At 51.0% G+C, this 12,807-nt stretch overlaps 5 protein-coding genes across 5 annotated transcripts; 1 reads left to right on the top strand and 4 right to left on the bottom strand.

The window, feature by feature from the left end:
- Window positions 1-1,428: 1,428 nt before the first annotated feature.
- On the bottom strand, window positions 1,429-2,733 carry J4E90_001639 (uncharacterized protein; the record flags this gene model as incomplete). Its single annotated transcript, XM_051431225.1, has 2 exons — window positions 1,429-2,579; window positions 2,640-2,733. 2 exons carry the CDS (start codon window positions 2,731-2,733, stop codon window positions 1,429-1,431), a joined length of 1,245 nt encoding a protein of 414 aa, XP_051294359.1.
- A 367-nt stretch (window positions 2,734-3,100) lies between these two features.
- On the bottom strand, window positions 3,101-4,226 carry J4E90_001638 (uncharacterized protein; the record flags this gene model as incomplete). Its single annotated transcript, XM_051431224.1, has 2 exons — window positions 3,101-4,053; window positions 4,103-4,226. 2 exons carry the CDS (start codon window positions 4,224-4,226, stop codon window positions 3,101-3,103), a joined length of 1,077 nt encoding a protein of 358 aa, XP_051294358.1.
- Window positions 4,227-5,070: 844 nt separating this feature from the next.
- J4E90_001637 (uncharacterized protein) lies at window positions 5,071-5,934 on the bottom strand (the record flags this gene model as incomplete). Its single annotated transcript, XM_051431223.1, has 1 exon — window positions 5,071-5,934. One exon carries the CDS (start codon window positions 5,932-5,934, stop codon window positions 5,071-5,073), a length of 864 nt encoding a protein of 287 aa, XP_051294357.1.
- An 834-nt stretch (window positions 5,935-6,768) lies between these two features.
- J4E90_001636 (uncharacterized protein) lies at window positions 6,769-7,785 on the top strand (the record flags this gene model as incomplete). The annotated part of the gene is made up of 1 exon (XM_051431222.1): window positions 6,769-7,785. One exon carries the CDS (start codon window positions 6,769-6,771, stop codon window positions 7,783-7,785), a length of 1,017 nt encoding a protein of 338 aa, XP_051294356.1.
- A 573-nt stretch (window positions 7,786-8,358) lies between these two features.
- On the bottom strand, window positions 8,359-12,616 carry J4E90_001635 (uncharacterized protein; the record flags this gene model as incomplete). The annotated part of the gene is made up of 8 exons (XM_051431221.1): window positions 8,359-9,639; window positions 9,688-9,821; window positions 9,868-10,109; window positions 10,158-10,500; window positions 10,553-10,706; window positions 10,758-11,296; window positions 11,348-11,440; window positions 11,491-12,616. 8 exons carry the CDS (start codon window positions 12,614-12,616, stop codon window positions 8,359-8,361), a joined length of 3,912 nt encoding a protein of 1,303 aa, XP_051294355.1.
- Between the last annotated feature and the right edge of the window lie 191 nt (window positions 12,617-12,807).

The raw sequence follows: 12,807 nt of genomic DNA, 5'->3' as shown, positions 1-12,807 counted from the left end.
GACAACACCACCACACTCGAATTTGCCTCTCTTCTCATCAAACTCTCCACGATGAAGCTCTCTATTCCTCTCATCGCTTTGGCTTCGGCCACCAGCACCATGGCCGGCTGCTATGGCAGCGGCAAGCCCTACCTCAACGACTGCAACAAGAATTCGTTCCTTGATGCTGCTGACGACCTGTGTAAATCATTAACCCTCGCGGGATATTTCAACTATCGCCAAACGAAGACAGCGTGCGCCCCGGCCAGGTGCAATGGCATCAAGATGAACTACGAGGTGGGATGGAAGGGTAGCAGCGGAGGACATACCTTGGCTGTAGAAGACTGCAAAAGGCGACTTAAAGAAAACATCAACAACTGTCCATTGGGCGGCACTCAGACGGTCGCTGACTGGTTTTTCAAGTAAGTGGCTGTGCACATATGTTGCGAACTGTGCGAAGAGGACGAGAGCTAACGCCGTGGGATTGTAGGTCTGACCCTAATGACGGTGGCTGCTGATCGAACCAATTCGGTTGGTTCAACAGTGTCGAAGAAGTTGTGATTGGGATCTGTGAAGGCGGGCAAGTGAAGGGCGATATACCAGAGACACAGCGTACCGATATTGGGTATATGATTGATGGACTACGATACTTGCCGACTTGACTTCTGTGCTCTGCTGGTTTCCTCCCCATACGTTGAGTTTTCAACCGCAGCCTGCCCAGGTTGCGTTCCTCAAGTGATGTTGCAGTCAGAGTGACTATGAAGCAGTTGACGCAGGATGGCAGGGAAAGCCCAGGTTAGGCGTCCCATTAGCTCAATTCCACAACAGTGCATCGGCCCGTAGCCCTTCCAAGATTGCACCCAAGGATGCCAACACACCTTTTGGATACGACTTCGATGTCTTGTACACAAATCAAGGGCCGAATACATGGCGAGAGCGCATACTGCATAGCCTTCACACGACCGAATGTTCAAGATGATCACGTGTTTGATACCATTCGGGTTAGCTCTGGTCGCGACGGCCCCACCGAGGGCTTTCCCTCCGAAGTCACATCAACCGACAAACCTCACTCCTCAACGCGCCCAACGCCATCATCATCGCACTCAACTAGAAGCGCGCAGGAGTTCAGACGGCTCTTTACTCGTTTTGATTCTATTTCTTCATCTACCCAGGTTACATGTAGTAGGCAAAGGCCTCGTTCCTAGATCCTGCGAATCTGTCCACACCTGGGCATATGTCCATCGTTCCTTCGCCTAGCCGCAGCCAGCTTCTCCACAGCCATTTTACCCGCATCCACCACTTGAATGTATGAGTCTCTTCGCTGTATTACCACTGGTAAGCATGGAACGTCAAAGTAATACGAAATAATCGATTCAGGTACGCCATATCCTGAGACTGAACTGCTTTGAGCAAAGAAAAGCGAAACTTACCGAATTTCGAAAGACGAATCTATCTCGGGTCTTTCGTACCAAGATTGAGATCAGGATCGGCGCCATGATCTATCAACAACTTGCAGATATCGAAACGGCATTGTTGAGTAGCGTGGCGCAGAGAAGTTGACAGACCCTTAGCATCGGGGCGTAGGCGATGAGAATTTGCGCTGGCCGCCATGACGCGCTCAAGTGCATTCAAGTCTCCTCTCCGTACCGCAGTGTTGATCAAACCGTGGAATTGAGCGCGCTCTGTCCATTCGGATGAGTCCATGTTGCTACGGTCAAACAAACCGGCATCCAACAAGAAGGATACGAGAATACGGAAGAGCTGAGGATCGAAACGATGGCGTCTGCCATATCCATATACGCTGGAAGACCGTTCGGCTATCGTGAGGAAGCTCCGTCTGAATTCTTTTCGCATACTCGGCGTGGACAGTGCAATCAGCCTACCTAAGAAGCCCATCAATTCAGATGCGCAGGCTTCTTCGAACCACTCCCTGAGGTGGCGTATCTCCTTGTGCTTGGTATTTGAGATGTGCCATTCCAGCAGGACCAGCGCGATGGGCTCATTGCTCCGGAGAGCATGCGTAATGCCGTTTACGACCGTGCTGGTTTGTACTTTCATGACATTACTCACAGTTGATCGCTGAGTATGAGATAGTAGGACCTCAACAAGGTCGAGGTCATCGTTTTGCACGGCCAACTCCAGCGCACAACGCAGCTCGGATCCTGTCGATAATTTTGTCCACATGGCTCCCTGTTCGGTAGTGAGTGCGCAGACAATGTCCCTCTTCCCCATGATGACCGCGACACTCAGAGCCTCTTGACGCCCCGATGACGACATTAACCTGCTCCTGCTTTTATCACTCGGCTTATAGGCGAGCTTGCAGATGTTCGGGGTTTTGATCAGAGCGCCGATTACACCGCGGACCCAAAGAGAGCGCTTTTCAGGCGAGGTGTCACCGCTGACGCTGACGAGAACGTCGACAACCTTGTTGATATGCGTGGGGAGAACGTGATTGGCGCCGTACAGTGCGACCACTCGGTGCTCGAGGAAGGGTCTGAGTATGTTTCGCAAAAACGCCGACTCGCGCTTACCCAAGTTCCAATAGGCTGAAGCAGGCTGCTTGGCAAGCACCTCTGTTTCGATGTGCGCGCAGAAGGTTCCTGTAATCGTCAACAATGCTGTCCGTCATGAGTGGTGACATAATCGATTACTGCACACACTGCGACGAAGCCAGGCTCGTCGGATGCCCTCCCCATTGACGTAGTGCGCTATGACGCATTCGAAGATTTCGGTTGGAAGATCGAGCAGCTCCATGGCGGGATACGTCCGGTTGCAAAATGTGGTAGTTGCAGCAATAGCGAGGGTTATACCGAAAGACTTGTTGACTCGCCGATCTTGTGTGTGGCGAGGCGCACGCCCGCGAGCACGAGATATTTGCAGGTCGTGATATTCAGAGTCTTCGCAATGGTAGGTGATCAAAACAGAAAGCGGGGTGTACTTTGACCTGGTCAATGCATTCACCGACGTCGAGGCGCCAGGTAAGATTAAGGTCTAAGATCCTTGTCATGAGTTATAGGCTACGTAGGGAACCCATTGTACCAATTCTCACATCGCCGTGCGAACATCACTAGTAAACGCTCATACGACTGGACTTCTCGTAACCCATCTGTATCATCACATTCTACTCTTTTGCCAACAAGCCGCGAATGTGAAGATCGATGAAACTCAACAATTGTTGTGGGACGCTGTATATGAGATTAGCGGTTTGTTCAAGATTCATAGGGAAGCCTTCTGTGAGTTGAGATGGCTTACCTTTAGCGAAGAACGCGTAAGTGTCCGCGTTGTTGAGGTTATCCGTGGAGTTGAGCGTGATAAAGTTGTCGTATCCGTATTTGACATCTCCGACGCTGAACAATGCATGAGAGAGCTCATGCGTCATAGTCTTGGTCTTGTCACCTTCATGACATTCTGGATGATCAATCTGGTACCACGCATCGAACCAAAATGGGCAGAACCTGACGTGAAGTTCCTCGCCGGCCCACACAGTCATCCCCAATACACCCGGTTCACAGCCATCGAGATTGTTGCAAAAGATCTTGACACGACCCTCGTTCATGTTCCGACATTCAGAGCCCATTGCGAGAAAGCCGTCGTTGAGCTTCTTGCGAATCTGCTCAGTGTCGTCCTTGAAGAACTCCATGATCCTCGTGTGATTGCCAGCGTCGGAGAGCGAGTTCTGCCATGCGGAATAGGCGCGATCTGAGCACAGACTGCGACATTGGTCCAGAATGTCGTACTGTTCGTGGGTGCAACCGCCTTGGAGGTTGAATTCGGCATTCCATACGCTCGAAAGGTACGTCTGACGGGTCGCGGCTGCTTCAGATCCATCGATGTTGACGGTAAGAGTGTTCGAGACGAAGGAGATGGTCTCTACCACCGATGATCCAGAGGTCGCGTAGAGGAAGGTGCCTTGAGACACCAATTCGATCATACCGCCAGCGCCAAGATCGTAAACATGGGCGATATCGAAGTTCTTGTCGACTATCTCTGAGGGTGACAAAGTCTGGAATGAAGACTCCTCCAGCGCAGTGAGGTCAATGTCAACGTGGATACCGTAGAAAGGTAGCTTGTTGCCTGTACAATGCATTAGTATCTGCTCCGCCATGCATCGGAGGCGACCTACCATCTTTCACAACAGTGACCTTGTCGACTTCCAAGTCGCTTAGAAGGCCATCAACTTTAACTAGGCGCAAAGGCTCGGATCCGATGTTCTTGATCGATATCTTGACATTGGTGTTGCCAGCCATTTCCAAGTTGACTTGGACTTGAGGCGATGAGGAAGCCGAATTTGATGTACTTGGAAGAGCTAGAGCACCAGTAGCCAACGCGAACGCTGCAACTAGGCTGGAGTAGAGGAACTTCATCTCGTCTCGCCGTTCAATTGGTTGAGGTGAGGTATACAGGAGACGAAGTCTAGGAGATGGTAGTATAATCTATACAGTACAAAGATATGACAGGAAAGATACGCAAGAAAGAAGGAATCAAAGGTTGTAAAGGAGGAATATATAATACAGAGGAGATGATCTATGAAAGGGGTGGGGCGAGGGAAGACCTCGTGATTGACACAGGGGCTAACGTCCACCTGACGACTTCGACTGGGTCTTTTTATCCTTTACAGATGAGTTTACACCGTTGTTCATCCATGAATAATATCTAATATAAGCCAACTGCAAAGCCATATGACCTGGTGTGTGGTAGGCCCGTCTTGTGACTTTACTATGCACTGACCCCTTATCAGCTCCTTCACTACCCTTTCCCAGTAAATGTCTTGCTCAGTCATCTTCTCCAAACGCGCCAAAAGGAGCATAGACCAGTTCCAATCTTTCACGAGATAAGTTTTCGTCCTGCGACTAGCTTAGCATGAGTAGCTGAATGCGTAACATTACCATCACGTCAGCAGAACTTGACAAGTACCTGTATAGACTACAATCATGATTCGACGGCCCAAGAATACCTGAGCAGTGTGTTAGCCGCATACATGTAGTTCATCTCTTTCATACCACATATCCAAACCGAGCACTCGGTGCATACATCCTCATTATATATACAACCTAGTCAAGGTGTTCTGACTACGTATCCTCCAGCCTCTGTTCAGAGGCTCAACTCCACAGACCACCAATTCTCACCCACCAACACAGAATCCAACACCTCACCCTCCTCGATGCCTCGATGACCGAGAACGGCCTCTAGCAGAGGGAAAGTTCTCCTCGCAGGACCACCATGAAAAATCGTGACAAAGAACTGAATCTGCTTGCCCAGTTTCGCCACCTCATCTCTCGCCCAAGCAATGTAGCGCAGTTTTTGGAGTTCTGCGACATCTCCAGTGTCGTAGTACTCGTACTGGATTTCGACTGCCCAGTACGTATACCTGTCCTTCGCCATTCTCTTGATGGCCCCAGCGAATTGGAAGCGATCTGGCCAGCGCAATCCATGATGGACTGTAGCCTCTCGACGCATATCTCGGTTTTGACAAAGGTTTGGCGATGCGCGTGTATATAGCTCGAGGGCTTTGTACAGCTCCCAACCGTACTGTCTGGTGCTCACCTTCGCCGAGCTTCTGCCTTCTCGCTTCTTTCTCTCGTTCTCGACAGGGTATTGAATGACGACCCGCATGAACGAGTTTAGTGTGCGTTTTGCAGTTCGGCTGAGTCGCTTTGTTACTTGGAGATCGACCTCCGCAGGAGTGAGTTCAGCGAATAGAGATTCAGCCTCTCGGCATATTGCTTTGCAGGTGAGCAAGAGGTTCGTAGATGGTTGGCGGTGCTCCAGATGTCCTTGTAGATTCATGGAGCCGGGCGTGGAGGTGCTTTGTGCCGATCGGCGTGAAGAGTGTATGAAGCACATGTCAAGTGCGTAGTAGTAGATCCTGTTGCGGATTTCTCCGGGCAATTGGAACAGCGGACTCTGGGTTTGAGCATGCATGGCTGAAGTGGTGTCATCGGAGAGCGCCGCCATCTTGATCTTCGATCTTGATGAGTGTCAGCTTGTGTGCGCGCATTACGAAGGGGCTGGGTTCTATAAACTGCATTTGAGTAAACCATAGCCTGATCGTAAGAGGTTTTTCCTACGTTAGCACATAATAAATTAGTAAACACCGACTCCCACTACGCTACAGAACAACTTCTGGCGTTCGCTGTTACAAACCAAAGTATGAACGCTGGACTGAAAAGTATCGCAAATGAAAGAACACTCGATTCATTAACTTGTTAGGGAAAGTAGTACCTACTGGTCTCGTAGCGGGTGTGACTGATCGAAAAAAATGAATACGCAGCACTGGAGATCAGAACAACAAGAGCGTTTGCGACTAGCGCGGTGTTACCAGATGGTTGCCTGGCAAACGGACGGGGACGCGTTGATGACGTCGAAAAGAAAACGTGGAAAATGAGCGATCAAACAAGGCTACTTGGTCTGAGAAGGAGACCTTGCAAAGAGCGGCGAGTATAATTTGGAGAAGGCGGCTGAGATATGACAGGATGATAGTGACAGGGAAACTACGTACTTACATCGTGTCCTTCTGGCTACGATTACCATCTTGATAGCCAATCGCATCGAGCCCGTGGACTGAAGTATTGCCACGAGCATAAAATTCCTGGGTGAACCGCGATCTTGTGACCAGCTTTCGATCACCTGAAGAAGCAACGTTCTCCTGTCGCGGTGAAGGCAGAATACCAGAACATCGACCCTGCATCACATGTCTTCCCATTGCTCTTTTACTTGATTCTGCCTGCGTTCTCTCTCCCTACCACAACCTCATCGCCGCGAACCTCTTTTGCAGGCACCAGGGAAAACATGACCGAAAGCATGGAAACTGACTGTTCCGATAGACATCGAGCTGCATCGCCAGCACCGACGGACATCTCGGAGCTGACCACACCATCAAGATCTCCAAGCCCGATCCCCGAGTACAACGCCTACGCTTCTCACAAGAAGTGTCAAGCCATTCCGAGCGCATCAGATGGGCAGGAGCAAGGTGGCTTCGGAGCCCTCGATAGAATCCCCATGGAGTTACGACAAGAGATATACAGCCTCGCGTTCGATATCGACGAGCCTGTCGTAGTCAAGGAGTGCTGCCACCCTGGAACAACCAAGCGGATGCTCGAGCTATGTCCCAAGCATGGAGCAAAGGCTAAATCCGGAGCAGGTCGTTTTAACATCCTCCAGGTCTCCAAAGCAATCAGGACGGAGGCGATGTGGGCCGTCTTCGACAAAACCCCTCTCCTCCTCAATACTGAGGGCAGTATAAGCAAGTACTACACCACCCTCCCCCGCCCGCGTACTCTCCGTAAGGTCATCGGCTACAGGAAGCCCACTACATGCAAGAGCGCACTCTGGAAGACAGCCAACCAGTTCCGTACCATCAAGATCGATCTCTCGGAAGACCTGCTGCAATATGGCAATCCGTACGCCTTTATCGATCGTCTGGTATGCATCATAACACTGCTATGCAAGGAGCAAGACAAGGACCAGGTCGCTGCGAAATCGGTACACCTGAACCTCGGCAGCTTCTTCCAGCAAATGCTCCCTTTCAACGAGAAGTCCCAGCTAGATTCGCGGTATGGAGAGTATCTCGACTGGTTGTTCTTCCATTCCGACACCCATGAGCCTGACCACGACAAGCTCGCGAAAGGTATAGTACGCAGCCTGCAGCGACTGGTGGCTACGATCGGCAAGCATTCTGGCCGCGAACAGTGGAAGATCTTCGTGAAGACTGAGATTGCGGAGGACGAGGGCGGTGCGAAGGCGCTGTTCGATTTCCAGGTCGCTTGCGCGGAGCAGGGTGTCGAGGTTTGTCAGATTGAGGGCTGACTGTCGGAATGTGTGGTAAGATAGAGTAGGGTATTTGAGCTTGGGTGAACGTCAATGGGACTGCACAAGGTGAGTATTGAAGACGTCGGGAGGCTTCAGAGAAGGCGGGCGATCATGGTGTGTAATCAAGGACAATGGACGGAGCACTGAAGCCGCAGGAAAAGTCGTCGGTCATGTCTGGTACGGCGTCGACGCGTTCGTGAGGGGTACGGGAGGTCGTATCATGGCAGATCGATTACGGGGTTGCAAACGTCAGTATAGCATAAATGAACAAAAGCGTGGTTTTCAGCTGCACGTTTGACTCGCATGGGTGCGCTTAGGCTAGAAATCGCGAAGCAATGCTTTGAATCGCGTGATTCCGACGCGTATTTGGCGTGGGTATGCATTCGAGGCGTAATGACGCGACTGCCAGAGATGTACAACGGACGCTAGTTACGTCATCCATCCGCCATGGATTCACCATCAAGGGTAATGACATCTGTGCAACACCGTCCAAGTAGCAATTTCTCAGAACACATAGAATTGTAGCTTCAGGAGTCCCAAGCATGGCTACTTTGAAAGACCACAGCCTGCCTATCCTAAGAGACTAAGCCTCTCGAACATCTTCACCACAGGCGCCTCCCTCTTCTTCCCAACCTCCTGCAAGCTATCCCAAAGCGTCGCATCCCCACCCGTAGGCTTCATCGCCTCGCCCTCAACTCCAATTTGTGCTCCGTTGGCAGCCTCAGCGCTTCCAACAGCCGCAGGTGGATACATCTCCTTGATCGCGTCTTGACACCGTTCCATAACCTCGTTAACAGCGTTGGACACAGCGTCAGCACGCTCCCTCATACCCCGCCTAACCAGACCCTCAACAAGACGTTGAATCTCTTCTTGCATGCTGTTGATACGCTCGATGAGGCGTTCGATGGAGTTGGTGAGATACTCCTCTTCGTATACTGTACCCTTCTTACCGCGCGCACGCTTCCTCTCTTCTCTCCGCTTGTTCTTGCTTGTCTTGCGCGTAGTTGTTGTGTTCACGGTACCAGTCTGGTTTGTGTACCTGGTCATAAACGTGCCACCACTTGTTGTATCTGTAGGCGCCAGAGAAATATTGTCGGGGATGTTCGCATCGGCAGGACCGTCGATCATACCCTCGTAGAATGCCAGCGGATCCTCTGCTTTCTTTGCCCTGAGTTCCTTGAGTCGAGGTACTTGTGCTTGCAGTTGACCCTTCATGTCGGCGAGGAATTCTGTCATGTCTGCGCTGCGCTCAACGAGGCCGGGGTCGATGACTTCGGTGATGAGAGTGGGCTCGCGCCGGAGTGTGACGATGCGGATCGCTTCGGCGAAGTGGCAGCCTCGGCATAAGAGACGTGCCGCGGACGCAAGGTCGGAGAGGTAGTCGAGTGTTATTGATGAAGCTGACAGGTAGTCTTTGGATTCTGTGAGACCTTCTGCAAGATCTGTCGCAATGCTTGAGAGTTCATCCGCGCTTACGTCGGCGAGAATAGCAGACGACAAAGCCTCACGCCAGAGGTTGGCTGAACGGTAGCATGGCCAAGCGGAAGCATGATCGTTGAGGTATTCGTACGCCAATGCAGCTTCTTTGTTCTTGTTGTTAGTACTCAAGAAGTCTGCGTACAACCTCATGATTTCCTTCAGACGGGTGCTGTCGTATTGGTACATGCTCAAGGCTTCAGGGTAGAGATCATGCTTTTGCACATAGTCTTGTACCTCATCGTAGGCTTGAAGATCCTTGAGATGCGTGAGAGCTTTCGCTTTTCGTCCGAGCTGGTCGTCGATCTTGAACTTGCGACGAGTTTCGGGCAGATCTTGCAGAGACTGCAGGTGTGGCAGATACTCTCGCGGATCCTATTGAGGGTCAGCTACTAATGCGACCCATGCATTCGATCAGCATACCTTTTGTGACTGTTGAGCGATTAGCAGGGCGAGGTCAAGGTTGTACAGTCCCAAAGATGTGTCGTATAGTTGGTTGACGTCTGCAAGGAAGCATATGTGTTCGGCGGCCTTATCAGTGAGGGGATCGCTAGATGCTATGATATGTTAAAACTGCGGAGAACGCAAATGTATAAGACTCACCTTGTAGGCGACCTATCATAGCAAGACCTGTTTCCAGAGCTGGTGGTGTCTTGGAGACATGGGCTGTGATGATGTTTTGCAGGTGTGCGTCCTTGTATTGAGACTTCTCTAATACGGCCAGGAAAGCGTCGCATATCCGGTTTACTTTGTTCTCAACTTGGTCTTGGGAGAGCTTTGGCTTCGTAGCCAGATCTTTCGTCTTCAATGTTTCCTTATACATGGTCTCCGACACGTCCTCGTTACTTGAACAGTTAGCAACCATCTTCTCAGGTGTATGGTTAATCGCTTACCGGAGCTGCGCCAGGAGCAAGTCAATGTGTTCGATCTTCTTGATCTGTGAAATAATCTTCTCCAGGCTCGCCATGAATCGCTCCGGATCGTGGTCATGAAGTATGTTCAGATCGACGCGCTGATTACGACAAGCAAAGAAGGCTTCATCGTAACGCTCTGCTTCGATGTTGCGACGGATAGCAGCAAGCACAAGCGCTCGCGGATAGATCGTCTCAAGATTACCTCTTGGCATTTGCAACACGACTGAGTATGTCGTAGGCATCACAGTCACGATCTTTGCTCCTCTTTCGATGCTCCTGCATCTCTCATCCTTTTGTGGCTCGTCTGCGGGTACTTCGAGCTCTGGTGAATGTCAGAACATGCTCCCTGTTCTCATATCGTAAGGTGGACTTACCATCTGCACTAGCGAGGTGCACGAACTTGAGTAGATGTTGTGTCGTTGTGAAAATGAGATGCGCGGTAGTAACCACGAAAGAAGTGCAGTTGCGGACCAGTATGCGCTCATTGGCGTATAGCACTCCACTCTTTGTCAATCCAAATGCCAATGTCTGGCGATGTTAGCTAGCTGATACGAGCCCGCGGAAAGTATGTTTGCGTACCTGACCTTCAACATTGATCACATGGACCTCGGGTGCAAATGAAGGAAACTTATGCACAAAAGGCGTTAGGGGAGCACAATCCGATCTCAGCTCATCTACAACGACCTGATGCAAGCCACCATTCTGAAACTCGATGTACGGTGTTTCTTGATGAACGTTGGAAAGAAGTATGGACGCGTTCTCGGTCTCCATTATGTGTCCTTGAGGTAGTAACACATCGCCTTCGGACTGCCAGAGCGAGCTTTCCTCTTCGTCCCAGCTGTCTGCTAGTACGAAGATCTGATCCTCACCAAAGAACGTGACGTGGCGTGGTGAGCCATGACTTATCGCATCAGTGCGCCAGAGGAGACTAGGCTTGGGTATAGGCCGCTTGTTGAGATCGAGAGCATATACGGCAAGGTCGCTGTCGGAGAGCACTGCCAAGCGATTACCAGATTTTGAAAGCGCTACGTCCATTGGTTTTGAGTCGAGAGCCAGAGTGTGAAGTGACATGGGAGGTGGCACATTCGCGATGCGAAGTGGTGTGAGTTTCAGGGATACTTGCAGTAATCAGTATCAGACAAACAACGCATATAGAGTTCATCACTCACATCCATCTATGGATGCAACCATTCCAAAATCGTTCGGTGGGGCGACTGAGCCGGCCGAGATTGTGGACGCGTACTCAAGCACTTGAAGCGCATCTAAACTGTACTTAGTCATATTAACCTTGCGTTGGCGAGGGGCAACTTACCTGGAGTTGACAAAGCTACTGCGAGCGGACGCTCAGCATGCCAGCTACATATGACTGTTCGAGGAGCAGCGTCTGGAAATCGAAGTTCTTGTTTGAGATAGTAGTGATAGTTACTCATCGTCCAAAGTTGTACTTTGTCAGGATATGACACAGCTAAGACATTGGAGTCGCTGTTCCACTTGAGTGTTAACGGAATCGAGAGGGCTGCAAGTTCTTCCGGGGTAAATCGAAGATCGAACTGGCCGTGGCGAAGACCATTGCGCTCGAAGAACACCACTTCAATCTTATCTTTGATGCGACGGGTACTCGCAATCAAATTGCCTGATGGTCGCCAACTGAGAGCTCCTTCAAGGCCGTCCACGGGCTCGCTCACACTGTCCAGCTGTCCTTCCCGGGAGTAGACACGGATCATGCGACGGCGTTCTTCCTCGACCTTGCTTACTGCAAACCATGCGCCGTCACCTCTCCAGCTTATCGTGACAGAATGATCGTCGAGTGGGCTAAGTACACCCTCGTCGATACTTTCTGGCACTGTTGGATCTTGCAGTGCTCTGGCTCGTTTGCCTTTGAACTGTGTCTCTTTCTTTCCCCAACCAACCGAGACATGACTGGAGACGTTGACATCTTCCGGAGTGAGATTGATACTCGCAATGTTTTCGATATCGCGGCTCATCAATAGTAAAGTGTCCGCCTGTGTGGTGATAGCGAGAAGTTCTTCATCTGGTGACCACGCCGTAGCAGAGATACCAGCATCGACGGAGCCCACGATCTCAACTAGCTCTTCTGTAGATGATGGGTCCTCTCGCACGAGCACGATGTCTCCTCCGGCCAGAATCAAACATGATGTCGAAGTGTCGGCGAAATGGTGCAGGCTCAAGATTGAGTCATGGGTAAGCGAGGGCAGCGGGCATGGCGCGTCCCACGATGCGATGCTTTCAAGCTTTTCCTCGACGCCATTGCGAGTATGATGCAGTCTCTTGAGTTCGATGGTCGCACGTGATTCCGAAGGGCCGAAGGCGCATACCAGCGCATTTGATGCGGCGTCCCATGCAGTCGCCGTTAACGGTAGTGGCTCGTCTCCGGAAAATCGCAGGAGCGACCTTCCTACAATCTTTAGGTTTCGCATTGCCGAAGAATCATGGACTGTGTTCGTGGCAATGTTGCGTCCTGTTGCTCGAATGACTGGTCACTAGCCCCGTTGGCAGAATCGCGCTTCCGAATTTTTGGTGATGCTAGCGCCGAGCTTCTACCGAAGGGTAACGCAACGCATCTCATCGTCATCAAGGTGTTGCAATTGAACCACGTTCGCTCAGCGTC

The sequence above is a fragment of the Alternaria incomplexa genome (genome assembly GCF_024043165.1).
Source record: "Alternaria incomplexa strain BMP 0042 chromosome Unknown scaffold_2, whole genome shotgun sequence".
Taxonomy (NCBI): domain Eukaryota; kingdom Fungi; phylum Ascomycota; class Dothideomycetes; order Pleosporales; family Pleosporaceae; genus Alternaria; species Alternaria incomplexa.
This window is presented reverse-complemented; position numbering and strand designations above follow the sequence as displayed.